This window comes from Thalassophryne amazonica, chromosome 12 (assembly GCF_902500255.1).
Source record: "Thalassophryne amazonica chromosome 12, fThaAma1.1, whole genome shotgun sequence".
In the NCBI taxonomy this organism is placed as follows: domain Eukaryota; kingdom Metazoa; phylum Chordata; class Actinopteri; order Batrachoidiformes; family Batrachoididae; genus Thalassophryne; species Thalassophryne amazonica.
Genome location: NC_047114.1, coordinates 104,062,212 through 104,079,560, shown reverse-complemented (window position 1 = coordinate 104,079,560; position 17,349 = coordinate 104,062,212). Strand labels below are relative to the sequence as shown.

The 17,349-nt window shown below is 42.7% G+C and overlaps 1 protein-coding gene across 1 annotated transcript in view; it reads left to right on the top strand.

Moving 5' to 3' along the window:
- The first annotated feature begins 3,829 nt into the window (after nucleotides 1-3,829).
- LOC117521361 (nucleolar transcription factor 1-like) overlaps nucleotides 3,830-17,349 on the top strand; it is a 159,495-nt gene continuing 145,975 nt past the window's right edge. The window contains exons 1-3 of the mRNA XM_034182650.1: nucleotides 3,830-4,525; nucleotides 12,029-12,127; nucleotides 15,060-15,235. Coding sequence (XP_034038541.1) covers nucleotides 12,067-12,127; nucleotides 15,060-15,235 — 237 coding nt within the window. The 5' untranslated portion in view covers nucleotides 3,830-4,525; nucleotides 12,029-12,066. The remainder of the gene's footprint in view (nucleotides 4,526-12,028; nucleotides 12,128-15,059; nucleotides 15,236-17,349) is intronic.

Here is a 17,349-nt window from a genome sequence, read left to right as displayed (position 1 = left end):
GTGCACGTTGCCCTCCGCCAGGGCTGCCCTTTGTCACCGGTTCTGTTCATTACCTTTATGGACAGAATTTCTAGGTGCAGCCAGGGTGTAGAGGGGGTCTGGTTTGGGAACCACAGAATCTCATCTCTGCTGTTTGCGGATGATGTGGTCCTGTTGGCTTCGTCAAAGCAGGACCTTCAGCGTGCACTGGGGCGGTTTGCAGCCAAGTGTGAAGCGTCCGGGATGAAGATCAGCACCTCCAAATCCGAGGCCATGGTTCTTGACCGGAAAAAGGTGCCTTGCCCACTGCAGGTCGGTGGAGTGTCCTTGCCTCAAGTGGAGGAGTTTAAGTATCTCGGGGTCTTGTTCACGAGTGAGGGACAGATGGAGCGTGAGATCGACAGACGGATCGGTGCAGCATCTGCAGTGATGCGGTCGCTGTATCGGACCGTCGTGGTGAAGAGAGAGCTGAGTAGGGGGGCAAAGCTCTCAATTTACCGATCGATCTATGTTCCGATCCTTACCTATGGTCATGAGATTTGGCCGATTCATGACAGATTCATGACCAAAAGAACGAGATTGTGAGTACAAGTGGCCGAGATAAGTTTCCTCCGCAGGGTCGCTGGATGCTCCCTTAGAGATAGGGTGAGAAGCTCGGTCACTTGGGAGGAGCTCGGAGTCGAGCCACTTTTCCTCCATGTCGAAAGGAGCCAGCTGATGTGGGTCGGGCATCTTTTCTGGATGCCCCCTGGACGCCTCGCTGGAGAGGTGTTCCGGGCATGTCCCATCGGGAGGAGGCCCCGGGGAAGACCCAGATCACGCTGGAGGGACTACGTCTCACAGCTGGCTTGGGAACGCCTTGGGGTTCCCCCTAGGAGCTGGGGGAGGTGTGTGTAGATCGGGAGGTCTGGGCGGCTTTGCTTGAGCTGCTGCCCCCACGACCCGACCTAGGATAAACGGAAGAAAATGGATGGATGGATGAATGGTAATTTGTAAAATGATCCAAAGACATTTGTAATGTCTTTGGATCATTTTTATTGATAACTGTATCCAGGCCTGTGGCACACACTTTATTTTTTGTTTTGATGTTGATTATTGTGAAATGTACTTTATAAGCATCACAAATGCATATGGATGCTGTTCAGCTAGTGAAACATTACAGAATGATGGGGCAGATAAAGTGTGTTTGTATATCACACACACACACACACACACCAAAGTCACTATCAATTTTTACTAGCAGATAATGTATATAATTACACCCAAATGAATTATACTGTTGATCGCACATGCAGGCAGCCAAAACAACACACACACACACACACACACACACACACAACAGAAAAAAAACAAACAAATATGGTGATGAACTTTGCTGAACTTCCACAGTTTTCTGTCCATGCTTGTTGCTAGAATTGGGACTGTGGCAGCACACCGGTTAACCTTTAACAATTATATCTTATTTGCTAGACTGATAAATAAATAATCAACTTTTGAAACTCACCTCCTAGAAAACCTAAAGGGAGAAGACAATGAATATATAAAAAAGAAATGGGAAGTGGAGGCTAATATTAAATTGACTGAGGAGGAATGGAACAGTATAAATCAACAAATATGAAAAACAACATCCTCTTTAAAGTGGAAAGTAGTACAGCAGATAAGAATTGTTCAAATCCGGTTACAAGCACCAAATTTTGACCGTGTATACCTTTTGGTACATATTTTAGAAAAATAACATTAGTCATTTTAATTTTCAATAGGGGGCCAAGTAGGGGTCAACTGAAGAACTGCATAGGGGTCAAAAAAATGTTCCAGTCATATTGAAAGCTATACCACATTATGTGTCTGATCACAAAGATTCCAAAAAGGTATAGTTTGGACTATCTATCACTGAATGTTCTGGAGTTATGGGGTAAAAACAGCAAGAATGGTGACAAAGGTCAATTTCAGTTTGTACAGGGGTCAAAAGTTAAAGTTGCTCCAGTTTTGGTAAAACGTGGTGCAAATTATTGGTTGAACTAATAGGATTAACAAATGGAATAGTTCTGACTGTGTTGAATGTTTGGTCTCCAAAATAAAGGTCAAACAATGTCGACGTCCACTGGATTCTGTGAAATGTGACAGATGTTACCCCGTAACATCATAACTAAGCATGACACATGATGTAAACTCTTCCTTTTTAAAAGCCTACTAACTCAACCAATAATCTGCATCATGGTTTACCATAATTGGAGCAACTTTAACTTTTGACCCCTGTACAAACTGAAAGTGACCTTTGTCGCCGTGCTTGCTGTTTTTACCCCATAACTCCAGAACATTCAGTCACAGATAGTCCAAACTATACCTTTTTGGAATCTTTGTGATCAGACACATAATGTGGTATAGCTTTCAATATGATTGGAACATTTTTTTTTACCATCATGCAGTTCTTCTATTGAAAATTCAAATGGCTAAAGTTATTTTTCTAAAATATGTACCAAAAGGTATACACAGTCAAATTTTGGTGCTTGTAACTGGATTTGAAGGATTCCTCTGCAAATATTCTGTTATTCGCTGCACTAAAGAGCATGGTCGGAAGAATATTGTTACATTTTTTAGAACTCCACTGAAACTGAAAAATTTGACAGAAAATGGAAAGGATGGTTGAATTTGATCAAATTATTCAGATCTGACGTTGAATGTTTTTTTGTAGTTAATTCACTGTTCTGTGCTGCCTTTGTTCATATTTTTTGTCATGCTTGTTTTTTGTTACTCTGAATTGTGATGTTTTAGTTATTGTTAAAAAAATGGAAAGACTATTTTGGAAATGCATTGATTTTATTGTAAATGTATGCAAAGTTATAAGTTACCTATGTGTACTGTATGGCAGCAACAATAAAAAAATAATTAAAAAACAAAGAAACTCACCTCCTCCAAAGACTTCCTCCTTTCTCTCTTTTCTCTGCGCTCACAATGGCAGCTGGCTTTGTTCTTCTTGGCCGGGAGCCGGTGTCCGGGCCGTGCGTTGAATGTGGCTCGCCCCGTGTTTACACATCTACTGAAGTCCAGTATCATCAGGATTGCAGTGTCCTTCAAAAAGTTTTTTGATTTAGAATCCATGAGCTTGAAAATCTCTTTCATAGCAGTCCCACTCGAAATGGTCGCTGCACACTTTAGAGAACGTGGTAACCGGTGGGTTGTTCAGTTTCATTGCGCTTAGCCACAGCCTGAGCCTCTCCTTATTTTTTAGCGGTAGCACATGATAGCTAACATTCTTTCTTCTGTATCCTTCGTTACTACATCCGGGAGCCATGCAAAAAACACCCATTTTCAGTAAAACGCTCTCCTACTTCTCAGCCTCATGTAAAATCCAAAGGGGAGACAACGCGGAGGCTCAGAGATACATATAGTGATGTCACAAAACTTCTAACCAATCACATGTGTTCTTTATACATTTTTATTCTATCATTTATTAATGATCAAAAACAAACAAAAAAAGAAAGGTGGGAATTGCATGTTTTTAGTAAGTTTTATCAGATAATATAATTAAATTTACAGTAGTCCTTTAAAGTGTCAGGGCGATAAGGAAAGGCAAAAAAAAGAAAAATGCTTAAAAAGGCGGGGGGAGGGGGGGGAGCAGAAGCTGAAAGGTTTTAGCCATGCTAATGCTCCCCTGAAGCATTTGCTCAAAACAAAAAACCCTCTGAAGGACCTAAATGACATGGTGAGATGCTGAAGAGCTTCGCTCGTTCATGTCTGCGACATAAAGATGTTAGGGAAATCTTCATGTCTGACCTCACACGGACGGGAAGCCGCTGAAGCGAGGCCCAAACTCGCTAATGTGCTTAAACTTTCTTCCTCCGGGTAGAAGTCGAGATGTGACCTCGCCAGCCTGTCCGGCTCTCTGTGGGAGGGGACCGGTAACTCGGGGAAGCCACACCCGACACACGGTGCGCTGTCAGCGGGCAGGATGCCATGTGGATGCGGTCGTGCGCAGCGGCTCCTCTGATCAGGATCCGGATAGAACGATGTGGGAGCACCGAGTACCGGCAGATCTCATGATTTTCTTCAGACTGTCCTGCCTTTCCTGGTCTCGGGATCTGGACCAGGGAGGATCCATCCCGGCAGAGTCTCCGCATCGTGAGGCCGTCTGGTCCCCAGGCCCCAGTCCTCCGTCTGGCCGCCGGTTCAGCTTGTGGCTGAGGACCAGGTTAAGATTTTAGGATGGAGTCACGTCGGAAACATCTGCTGCTGTGTATTTGAAAATTCTCACTTGCTTGTGTGAAATACACATGTTGAACATTTTGAAATGGAAACGTTTGGCTCGTAGATTATCGGCGGTCTCTGGTTTCATCCTCCGCCTTTGTCCCATGTTTTCCCCCGGAGTTCCTCCCCCTGCGGCGCTGGGCGGAGTTTCATACCGAACGAGACGCTCCTTTTGTCGGATCTGTTTCGACCTGACTCCCCGGGGTTTACGGCAGAAAACACCCACTCCAAAAGTCCCAAAACGATCCAAACGAGCACAGCAGTGTGCAGAATTATTTCGACTTTCTGTCTCGGTCACCAGGTGAGTGGAATTGTGTCATTTTGATCACATTTGAGCGGTTTTGTGGTCGAGTGTTGAGAGGCTTGATGGCGGCCTCGCGGTGAAGCTTGTGGGGCAGCAGCGACTCATGAAGCCGCTCTCAGCCCGAATCACCCAGAACCAGCGACAATTATTCACCCTTTAAAGCCCATTTATTCATCTAAACGCGCGGATGTCGACTGGTTTAAGCATTTATTCGAAAAATACGACATTGAGCTCCACGTGTTTAATTAAGATGTCGCTTTGTGTCTTATATTGATTTTTAAAAAATGTTAAATTTTTCATTCCGTTGTTGTTTTCGGACTTTATTCGACGGTGTTCATGTTCGTCCCGTTCAGCGGGTCAGCGGAAGCTACGTACTGACTCCTGCCGGAGAACAGGCGCCATTACCGGGCAGCGGGACGCCGTCGGCCCGCTGATCCCGATCCGCAAAACCAGTAGCGCACGTTTGAGTTCGAGGGTGAAGTTTATCGACATTAGCAGAAAAAACACTTCAAATGATTTTTATTATCATCTGGCTTTCAGGGTCTACTATAGATCCACGTCGGATTTGGCGCAAATTTAACGTCGGATGACTTTCATGAGGAACATGCGCACAGTTACTGGGACCATGTCACAAATTATTCCGGATAAAGTGATCCGGATTCGGAAAACCTTTTTGCCATCCAGGTGACGTCATATGTTTAACTTTATAAAGGTTTTCGAGCAAAAGATTGGATTTCTGTGATCCACATCGAGACTTTTCAGGATTACCAAATCCGGATGAAAAGTGCTCTAAATGTGACTAAATATTAGTCTTAGATATAAGAAAAATAACGGTAGAATAACATGGGGTCACTGAAAAGTTTTTATTTGAAAAACCCGAGAAAATAAACTGTCAAAAAACTAAAACAAATGAGATACATATTATTAACAGAGGTTTTAAATTATTTAAAAAATTGTAAAAGCCCCAGTAGATAAAAAGTAAAGGTACATTTAGAATTCTTCATTATGTGCTTAAAATACCTTTTGTTCCTGTAATATTAGTGATAAATAAAAGTTAAATTGAAGTAATTTTTTGTTTGAGATTGAAAGTTATTTGGTGATTTTTTTTTTATATGAATTTTTTATGTTTAGTATTTTTCCATTTAACTGGTTTGAAAGGTCTGTTTACCTAATTTATCCTTGTAATTTTGAACAAGTCAAGTACATATAAAAAATGAATGTGTGTGTGTGTATATACACACAAGGTCTATTAGAAAAGTATCCGACCTTATTATTTTTTTCAAAAACCATATGGATTTGAATCACGTGTGATTACATCAGACATGCGTGAACCCTCGTTGGCATGCTAGAGTTTTTTCACGCCTGTCGGTTATGTCATTCGCCTGTGGGCAGTCTTTGAGTGAGGAGTCGTCCACCCTCTCATCGTTGTTCATTGTTTAGGAATGGCTCAGAGACTGTTGCTTTGTTTGATCAAAATTTTTTCAAAACTGTGAGGCACAACTGAGTGGACACCATTCGATAAATTCAGCTGGTTTTCGGTAAAAATTTTAACGGCTGATGAGAGATTTGGTCTGGTAGTGTCGCCGTAGGACGGCCCACGGCGCCTGACGGCGATCTGCGCGTCGAGGCGCAGCGTCTCGCCGTTTCAAGTTGAAAACTTCCACATTTCAGGCTCTGTGATCCAGTAAGTCGTCAGAGAACAGAGAACTTTCAGAAGAAGTCGGCATGAGGAGTTTATTCGACATTCCATTGTTAACGGACATTTTGTAATGAAAGAACGTGCGGGCAGAGTCGCATGTCGGGTCGGACCCGACCGCGGGGGGGGTCGCGACAGGAAAAACACCTCCATTGGAAACCTTAACGGGCAAGTTGGAACATGCCCAAGCTGTTAAACAATTTCTCAGTTACTCACTTGTTGAAAACCCATCAAAAGCCGCCTGAATTTACAAATGGTTTCAACACGGAGGTGTTTTTCCTGTCGCGGCGCACAGATCGACTCGGCGAATTTGCGCGGGACGTCTTTCATTACAAAATGTCCTTAAACAGTGGAATGTCCGCATAAAGTCCTCATGGCCAGCCTCTTCTGAATCTTCTCTGTTCTCTCACGACCGTCCTGGGTGAATTAAGCCTTAAATTAGGATGTTTTCAGGTCGAAACAGGCCGACGATGGCGCCTGGAAGTGCTGCGCGATGTCCCGCTCTGTGGAAGTCCTTACAGCGACAGAAACACCCCATAATCTCTCATCAGCCGTTAAACTTTTCACCGAAAACCAGCTTAATTTCTCGAATAGTGTCCACTCGGATATTCCTCACAGGTCCAGAAAAAATTTTGATAAAGCAACAACGCGCGTCTCGAGCAGCGTGTGAAACAAAGGAATTCAGCCGAGAGGGCGGGACCACATCTCACTCAAGGCCTGCCCACAGGGAAATGACCGTCACCGACACGCATGAAAAAACTCACGCATGCGCACGAGGGTTCAAGCATGATTGGTGTAATCGCACGTCTTCAAATCCATATAGTTTAAAAAAAAAATAAAAGGGTCGGTTTCTTATCTAATAAACCTCGTATATATCACAAAAAAGGCCAGGCAGAGGATAGTTAGGGGAGCTGAGAGGGTCATCGGAGTCTCCCTTCCCTCTGTCCAGGAACTCTTGTTGAGCCGCTGCAGACGACGGAAAAAAAAAAAAAATCTCCTTTAACAGTGGAATATCTGGATAAAATGCTGAAACTGACTTCTTCTGAAACTTCTCTGTTCTCTCATGACGTCCTGGATCAATAGAACCTGAAATTGTGGAGGTTTTCAGCTTGAAACAGGCTGATGACGGCGCCTGGGAGCGCTGCACGACGTCTCGCACCGTGGGAAGTCCTTAAAGCGACAGAATCACCTCAAAATCTCTCATCAGCCGTTAAAATTTTCACCGAAAACCAGCTTAATTTTTCGAACCGTGTCCACGTTCGATGTGTCTCACAGGTTTAGAAAAAATTTTGATCAAACAAAGCGCCAGTCTCTCAGCAACTTCTCAGACAAAGGAATTCCGACGAGGGGCTGGACGACTCCTCCCACGAGGAGTGCTCACAGGCGAATGACGTCACCGACAGGCGTGGAAAAACTCATGCATCCGCACGAGGGTTTCAAGCATGTCTGACGTAAAAACATATGAATGAAATCCATATAGTTTTTGAAAAAAAAAAAGGACCTATACTTTATGGACAGACCTCATATGTATGAGTATGTGAGGGGGTGGGGTGGCGTGGGTGGGGGATTGGTGTGATAGATGTTGTTTTATTTAGATCTTCTTTTTCTTTGGATCCCTGAGAGAGAAACGCCCTTTCATTTAATCTGCACTACAACTGTATGTACAGCTAAATGACAGTAAAGGTTGATTTGATTTGATCACGAGTTACAAGAAAAAATAGGGCTGCAAAATCATACACTTTTCCTATCAGTTTTACTGCCGTGGAACCTGTGGCAATAAAATCAGGGCAATACAAAAAAGACATTTAGTGTGCAGCTTAGCTAAAATTTCCATAAAAATTGTGCATCTTGTGATAAAAGCATGAAATTTGGCACACATATTCTAAATTAACTAATGTTTATTTTCAGATATGGAGACATCCTGGAGCTGAACACTAATGAGCTACAGGGGGCAATAAAGAATTACACATGGGTCAAAATTTTAAAATGTTCCAATCATTTGAAAACTATACCACACTGTTGTCTGATCATAATGATTCCAAAAAGGTATAGTTTGGACTATCTATGACTGAAGTCCATGGAGTTATAGGGTAAAAACAGCAAAAAATGGTGACAAAGGTCAGTTTCAGTTTGCCAAAATTGATGCTTTTATCACAGAATGCACAGTTGTTTTCCTATGCCGCCCCACTAATTGAAAATACCAGGTTTTGTATTGCCCCGCTTTTAATCCAATCGGGATCCCCCATTTTTCATCCCTACCAGTGACACACCCCATTTTGTGTTAACCCTGGTGACAAGTGCAGGAGACAAGTGCAGGATCCTGATGGAGGATCCAGATCATTTCATTCAACCAAGATGTCAGATGTGAGAGAGTTTTAGCCTCCCTAGCAGGGAGACTTGTACACCTTGAGTCTCACACTGAAGTTGTGAGACATCAGTGAAGAAGACCTCATGACTTTATAGAGACACGCAAGAACATTCCTTAATTTACATAGTTACATGATTTTCCTGTGTTATTCATTCTACATGATTCATGTGTATGATTATTGTTCTTTTATTTTGTTGTAATAGGCGATAAATATCTTATGACAACGTCTGTTTATGTATCACATCCTGCATTATGCCCCTTGTTTCTGTATCAGCCCAAGTCCAAATGATGAGGGTTATGGCACAGTCGCCTTGGTTTAATGATCACTTAGCATAAGCATAAGCATAAGGCTAGCGGTCTAGAACAGAAATGGCGTAGTTCAAAATTAGTATTCCACCTAGCTGGCGTGATGCTATCTTAGACTATAAACATGCATTAATGGCTACAAAGCGGACTTACTACTCTGATTTGATCAACAAAAACAAGCATAACTCAAAGTTCTTGTTCGACACGGTGGCAACACTTTTTCATGGACACCCACCTGTAGTTCGCTCTCCTTTTACAGCACAGATTTCCTGGATTACTTTGAGAAGAAAATAGAAGACATCAGGTTAAACCTATCCCAGCATGCATTACCCAGCCACTACACCCTGCTATTGAGGCGGGGCGCCACTACTGAGGTATTACCTAGATTACAGAATTTGATAGTATCTCACTAGACATACTGACGAAACTCGTGACATCTACTAAAAGCACAACCTGTTTATTTGATCCTATACCAACAAAACTGTTTAAGGACCTGTGGTCCACTCTTGGGGCCGACTGTGCTGGAAATGATTAATCTTTCTTTACTTCTGGATCTGTTCCTAAACGTTTCAAATCTGCAGTGATTAAACCATTACTTAAGAAACCTAATCTTGACCCTAGTGTATTGAAAAACTATCGGCCGATATCAAATCTATCATTTTGCTCTAAAATTCTGGAAAAAGTGGTGTCACGGCAGCTCGTAGACTATCTACTGAGAATAATCTCTTTGAGCCACTGCAGTCTGCTTTTAGAAAATATCATTCCACAGAGATGGCTCTCAATAAAGTACTGAATGATCTTCTACGTTTCAAAAAATGTTCTGGTTTACCACAGTCCAGCATTAGGGGTCTCCAACTGGTTCAAAATGCTGCTGCCGGACTCTTGACAGGAAGCAGAAAGTTTGACCACATTCTACCCATTTTGGTGTCTCTTCACTGCCTTCCTGTCCCAGTGAGATCAGATTTTAAGGTTCTGTTACTAACCTATAAAATTATATTCATGGTCTTGTACCTCCCTACTTAACTGACCTAATTCAACCTTATGTACCGGCCCGGGCTCTGTGTTCTCAGGTGCAGGATTACTTTGTGTCTCTAGGGTGAATTAAAAAGTCTGCGGTCACAGAGGTTTCTCTTATCGTGCCCCTGTTCTGTGGAATGATCTCCCTGCATCAATAAAACAGTCCGATTCTGTAGAGACTTTCAAGTCCAGACTTAAGACGCACTTATTTTCCCTTTGTATAGCGAGCATACTGGTATAGTATGTTACTATGCGTTTTACCTTTTTAAATTCATTTTATTAATAATGGAACAGGTCTCGGCCTCAACTTTATCAAAATTCTGGGTCTGTTAGTGAAGCTTAGGGCTAGTGGCCGGTGATTACCTTAGTGTTTTCTCTGCTTTTCTGTTGATTTAATGCTGATGAATTATATCTTGGGTGTAGTTTTTCCAGGAGACAGATTCTGCTGTTTTTCTCTCTGTCTGAGGTACGGATAGCAGGACGGCTTCTGAACACAGGATGTCGGACTGACAGCAAGATGCCACACCTTAAGCTGATGCAGCATACTGCAGTCTGCGTTTGGAATGGATGTTGCCGTATGAACTGGCCCACTGACAGTATGAGGACTGCTGGATGACCCCTGCCTGTGGCATAAGCACCTGCATGGACTTCTCATCCATTCATATTCTTTTGTTGTTATGTCACGTTGCTTTGATTTCCTGTTTTTGTGTTTCTTCAGTTTTGTAAAACGTTGTAAAAACCTTGTAACTGTTAAGCCCCTTTCACACCAGGCTCACTTCGAGTTCCGTTGTGCGGTGTCATGACGACGCCACGTGGAAGCAACCCAGTGCCGAGACAATGTAGCTCAACGCCACAACAGCGCGAGGGACGCAAAGGACTAAGCAAATCTGATGCCAAAATTAAACATTTTTTTGCATCCTCTGCGTGACGCAGAAATTAAGTGGTTTCAGTGCAAGTCAGAGCAATGCAACGGCACCTAATGTGACTGGAAGCCACACCCTCCCAAGAGAACATTACCCAATGCCAATTTATTTATTCCTGCTGTGTTCCATTGTTCCCGAAGTATAAATCAAGCAGGATTGTTTTTATACCGTGTACACAATGCAGTAAAAACTACACACTCAAAAAGAGCACAGAAAAAAAATGCTGACTGCTGCTGCAGGTCCTTACTCTTAAATTGTCTCACAAATGTGTTTAAATAAAGTCCATAAAAGTCCTGCTCACAGACTGATTGCCAGAGACAGGACATGTCCACATCCAGTAAAAAGTCCGGACATCTCCAGTCCACTCATGGACGATTCGTTCGTGCGCGCACATGTGAACATTAAAAAAAAAATGTCTGGCTGCAGGCAGCTGCCCTCAGACTCCCTCATCATTGTGTTAAATAAAGGACAAAAAGGACATAAGTCCTGCTCACAGACTGATTGCCAGAGACAGGACATGTCCACATCAACTATACTCCAGACATCTCCACATTTACTCACGGATGGTTCGTTCATGCGCATATGCGCATCTCGCAGTCAAAGGAGGAACGATAAACTATAACAGAACTCAGAGCACAGACCTGCAGCTCAGCACAAGAACAAATATACAGTAGAAGAGAAATCAGAGTGCAGTCTGTCTGCAGCCAAACTGTGCACTCTGACTTCTCTGTGCAGAGAACCTGCTGCATCCTCACCTCCTCTCTGCCCCCTGCTGCACGCACCTGACGCAGACATTCCTGCGTCGTCATGATGCCACAGGAAGTACTCGAAGTGAGCCTGGTGTGAAAGGGGCTTTAGAATGGCCTAAACAATGGGTCACCGTCTGAGTCTGGTCTGATTGAGGTTTCTTCCTCAATTCATCAGAGAGAGTTTTTTCTTACCACTGTCACCTGTGTTTGCTCTAGAGGTTGGTAAGGTTAGATCTTATTTGTGTGAAGCGCCTTGAGGCAGCTTTGATGTGATTTGGTGCTATATAAACTAAATAAATGGAAATTGAAAGTGACAGGAACAAATTTCCTTGCCTTTTCAAACACTGAAAAGTGATGAAATGGGCTGAATAGATCCCATGCTTGGCTCATTGTTTGCTGGTACCTTGTTGCATTGCAATGTATGATTATGTGTTTGTGTAGGGAAGAGGGGCAGAGCACCTGCTTCGTCAAACTACGGGATGAATGGCAGCAGCAGCATCTCCGTGTCAGCTCAGACCACCAGCATCAAAGCAGAGCAAGGTAACAGCGACATTATGGGTGCAAATATGCTTGCTTTTTAATCACAAATTCACAAAGACTGGCTGTGTCATGAACATAATTGTACATAGACGGCTTATACCGGAGGATTCCACCAGGGAGCACACCAAGGTCCTCATACCCTGTAGAATGTCCAGATCTGCATGTTGTAAACCAGAAACTAAAAATTTGACTGATCTCATGACAGCTGTTCTGAGAAAAATACTTGTCGCTGTGCAGCGGCAACGCTTCATATCCATGTGGGTAATTGTGGGCTTGGTTGCTCAACGTCTTTAAAAACGTTCTGCCATTGTTTGCTGCTGTCATGGTCCTGATACTGCCCCTACGTTTCATGTACATAAGAATAAGATCAACTTTATTTATCCCGAAGGAAATTATTTTGCCAGAGACTGGAGCAGTAACAGTAAACAGTGAACATTTTTTTAAGACACTTGCACAAGCTGTTCAGCAGCATTGCACATAACTGAAATGACGCGTTGTGTCAGTTTCTGAGGCCATACACAACTGACCCTCCAAACGGAGAATACATGAGGCAGCTATCGTGCGCATGGGAACATGTCCTTCTTTTTCTACCCTAATGCTCGTCCCGTGGCCCAACTACCCATGGACGGGGTTCCGGTGACTGAAGTCTGTTTGACAGTGCAAGCCTGGTTATTCGGAGCCCTCATGTGGTCATCGTGGGCATGAATGTCACAGTAATTTTGGGCATTTAATGATGTGCTTGAACTGTTCTTTTATCAGGTTGGAGTGACTGTACAGCAGTCATCATTAATGACTCTTAAAAAAAAAAAAAAAAAAAAGGGTGCACAAATTTGACTTTATTTTGGATCTTCCCTAATCCATACAGGGTCAAAATATACATTATACATACAGGCTGAAATATATACAACCCCAATTCCAGTGAGGTTGGGACGTTGTGTAAAATGTAAATAAAAACAGAATACAATGATTTTCAAATCCTCTTCAACCTATATTCAATTGAATACACCACAAAGACAAGACATTTAATGTTCAAACTGATAAACTTTATTGTTTTTATGTAAATATTTGCTCATTTTGAAATGGATGCCTGCAACAGGTTTCAAAAAAGCTGGGACAGTGGTATGTTTCCCACTGTGTTACATCACCTTTCCTTCTAACAACACTCAATAAGCGTTTGGGAACGAGGACACTAATTGTAAGTGTCATGATTGGGTATAAAAGGAGCATCCCCAAAAGGCTCAGCCGTTCACAAGCAAAGATGGGGCGAGGATCACATTTACATCGCCATGAGTTTTACATTGCCATGAGCTGAGAGGCTGCTGACCAAGAAAGAAACCCCTGCTCCAAAACTGACACCTTCAAGCTAGACTGAAATTTGCAGCTGCCCACATGGACAAGCCAAATGTCTTCTGGAGAAACATTTTATGGTCAGATGAGACAAAGATTGAGCTATTTGGCCACAATGACAAGAGGAATTTTTGGAGGAGTAAAGGTGAGGCTTTCAAACCTAAGAACACTGTACCAACTGGCAAGTGTCGTGGTACCATCATGCTCTGGGGCCGTTTTGCTGCCAGAATTTGGAGGAGGACAACCTCCAAATTCTTCAGCGTCCCCTCACATCAATAGTTAGGTAGTTGAAACTTGGCCACAATTGGGTGTTCCAACAAGACAGTGATCTCAAACACCCATCAAAGCTGGTTGTGGGTTGGATAAAGCAGGCTAACATTAAGCTTCTGGAACAATGTTTGGTCATTCCACCCTGGCAAAAGAACAGCGCAGACATCATGAAAACACCAAAATTTCCATGACATTCATGCCCATGATCAGTGGATGTAAACTTCCAATCACAACTGTTTGTACTTCTGTGGGAAAAGTACCCGCTGCCATCAGTCATTTTCCACCTTGTCTGGTTTGGGTGCGATGTGGCATTTTGAAGCTTTTGTAGAAACGCCACAGTGGCCATAGTGTTATGTGGTTGCGTTCGTGTTTTTGGTGCACTTTTGATTGATTACATGAACACACGTGTTCGCCACTTGGATGGCGATGTGGAAGATTTTCATGTTATTTTTCCAGAAGTAGCCAGTGGCGGTCAGGGGCCAGTAAATGTGGATCTGGAAGAAACGGTATCAACAAAAACTCAAACTGGACTGATGATTCTGCAGAAACCTAAAGTGGAATAATTCCTGCCATTTCACCAAAAATAAATGAATTTGGGCACTTTGACTGTATTTATCGCTCTGTTATATCAAATGATTTAAATGAAGGTTGGGCCATGTCTCCCTCATTTGCATATGACAAGTTTACAGTAATTGTAAATGGACTGTATTTATATCGTGCTTTTCCATCTGTATGAGACGCGCAAAGCACTTTACAGTGATGCCTCACATTCACCCATTCATACAAACACACTGATGTCAGGGTGCTGCCATGCGAGGCGCTTACTTAGTGATTTTCCAGTCAGGCTGGGGTTTGAACTGAGGATCTTCTGGTCTCAAGCCCAACACTTAGCCAGTAGACCATCACCTCCATCAGTGCATTCAAACATTGATTGATTGAAATCACAATGCGGTTTTGTACATACTTTGTTTTACCCTTTTTAACATGGTTACCCAAAACTAAAATAAATTCAAAGTAAGTCACTTCAGTGTCTCTGCTTTTTCATGTCGGCACAAGAGATCCGAGGTAGATCTGCATGTTGATGTGGCACTGGTTTTACTCCGGATGCCCTTCCTGGCGTAATGCCTCATTACATGGTGAACAGGCAGGAGTGGCCTTGAAGCAAGTGTGTATGTTTATGTGTTTGCACATATTTGTGTGTGTGTGTGTGTGTGTGTGTGTGTGTGTGTGTGTGTGCACGTGTATGTTTACGTACACACACACACACACATATTGTGTTGTGTGTGTGTCTTCATGTGATCTGTGTGCATTTCAGATGACTGGTCAAAGGATGATTGTTTAATCCTGTTGGAGAGGATTCGCAGTCTGCTGCCCGATGGAGACACCATGAAGTATAAAACAACAGAGTCTCACTTTGACTGGGAGAAGGTCCGATTTGGCGGCTTCACTGGAGATATGTGCCGCCAGAAGTGGCACAAAGTCTCCTGTGAGGTATGGAGGCCCTTCGGGGCCACACTCAGTGTTTAGACCTCAAGTGTAAAATGTACCAAAATGAATATGTAAACGTAAACGTTATGATGAGGGTTGCAAACGCTGTGGGGCTGGAAGCAGCACGTGTGAAGCACAAATTAATTTGACATATTATTCATGTAAATTTGAAATTTTCATGAATTCATGAAATTTTAAAGTGTTTGTTTCTCACAAAAAATAGGTGTGATTGTTAGTGTTTTTCAACAGTATAAATTCTAGATATATTGTGTTATATAACGGCTGAGTGGATCCTTGTCATTTGATTGGTGCTTTGTATGTCACATGACATGGATTAATTCATCCCATTTGTGTTGCATTACATTCAGAGTGCGGCTTGGGTCCATTCAGAGTGCAAATTTGGTTCCATACGTTTGGTACCATTGCACTCTACATGCGCACACATGCACGTCCTTGTGCACGCACATGTACGCACACACGTGATCGTGTGCGCGCACACATCCTTGTGCACACACGTGTGCGCCCACACATGCGCGTAATTCAGGGTTAGGGTTATAAGCCGCATCAGAGTATAAGTTGTAGGACCTTTCAAACTAGTAAAAAAAAAAAGCTGCAACTTATTTTTCTTCTCCCTGAAGCAGCTCCCACTAGGGGGCGCCACAGCAGATCATCTCCATCTCACACTGTCCTCTGCGTCTTCCTCCGTCGCACCAACCACCTGCATGTTCTCCCTTAGCACATCCATAAGCCACCTCTTTGGGCTCTCGTTTCTCTTCCTGCCTGCTGCCTCTATCCTGAGCATCCTTCTCCCTATATACCTGGGGATTTCTGTCAGTTGGGCTGCCAAAAGGCAGGTTTCGCACTGAGACCGTCCTGATGAAAATTCAACGCTGGACGCAAGATATAACATTTAATGTGTTATAAAATGTTAAAAAATAGATTTTTACAATAACGTCTCTGGTTTAGGTTTTTTCTCCCCACCTCCTGCCAGCGTGTCCTTTTTGCACTATGGAGGAGGGTGGCGGTGTGTTTAAGTGTCTCGCAGCATGGTGACGACTGACACAACGAGCAGAGTTTTACAAACATATTTTTAAACTTTTTTCTTTTTTTCAAACTCTGCTCTAAGAGTCTGTGAGTGTCCTCGCTGTGGTTAAACTAAAAACACAGCTGCAGTCCTCTGACGCACAACAACAAACATGAATGCTTTTCCCCCCAAAATACGCTTAAAATCTCTTTCTGAGGACAACATAACATAAAGTATGCTTATAAAACCTTCTTACCTCTCAGTCAGGTTGTAGACTGTACAACCTGTGGAGACTGTAAACCAGGGACGCATCCAGACAGAAAGAGGGCATTGTGGGGGGATGTGCCCTCCACAACATCCCTTGATTAAAGGTCTGCTTTTGAAGACATTTTTCATACTACTTCTGCTTAGAATAATAATAATAATAATAATTTTAACAACTGAAATGTTTAAATCAGTATTCTCTGGGCCTAAATTTTACTATAGTTCTGGACTAACTTTAATTGATAAGCCACATAAAAATAAGTTTAGTTTGTGGGGTGTGAACCAATATTTTTATTTAATCTAGTGTCTAAGCTCAGCATTACTGGGTCTGTTTGGGATTCAAGCTTTGAAATCAGGGCCGTTAGGATGAAGGAATCCAAAAATATGAAACTGATTATGCCTCCTGTGGTTAGTAATCTGATCAAACAAACATATAGGTTGTGATTAAAATTTTGGTTAAAGGCAAAAGGAAAAAAAAAAGGTGAAAATACAAATCCACACATTAAGCAGAACAACTAAACTGGGGGGTTTCAGGATGAGAAAACAGTCATCAAAACACTGTCCAGAGTGCATCCCTGGACATCAAAATCACCAAATATTCTGAACCCCCCAGCTACATGCCTGACATTTTAATTGGTGTTGAATGAAGTAAAAGCTGTAGAAAATCTGTGCCCTTGAAATGTGTTTATCCTGAAGTATTTAAATAATGTGCAGGTTAAAGTCTTTCCATAATATGCTGCTGTGTTAGAAAGGAGCAGCGACGGTTAGTGAGTGAAATAAAATCTGTTCAGCAGGAGAACAATCTGCTCTTTTCTTAACTGTCTCCACC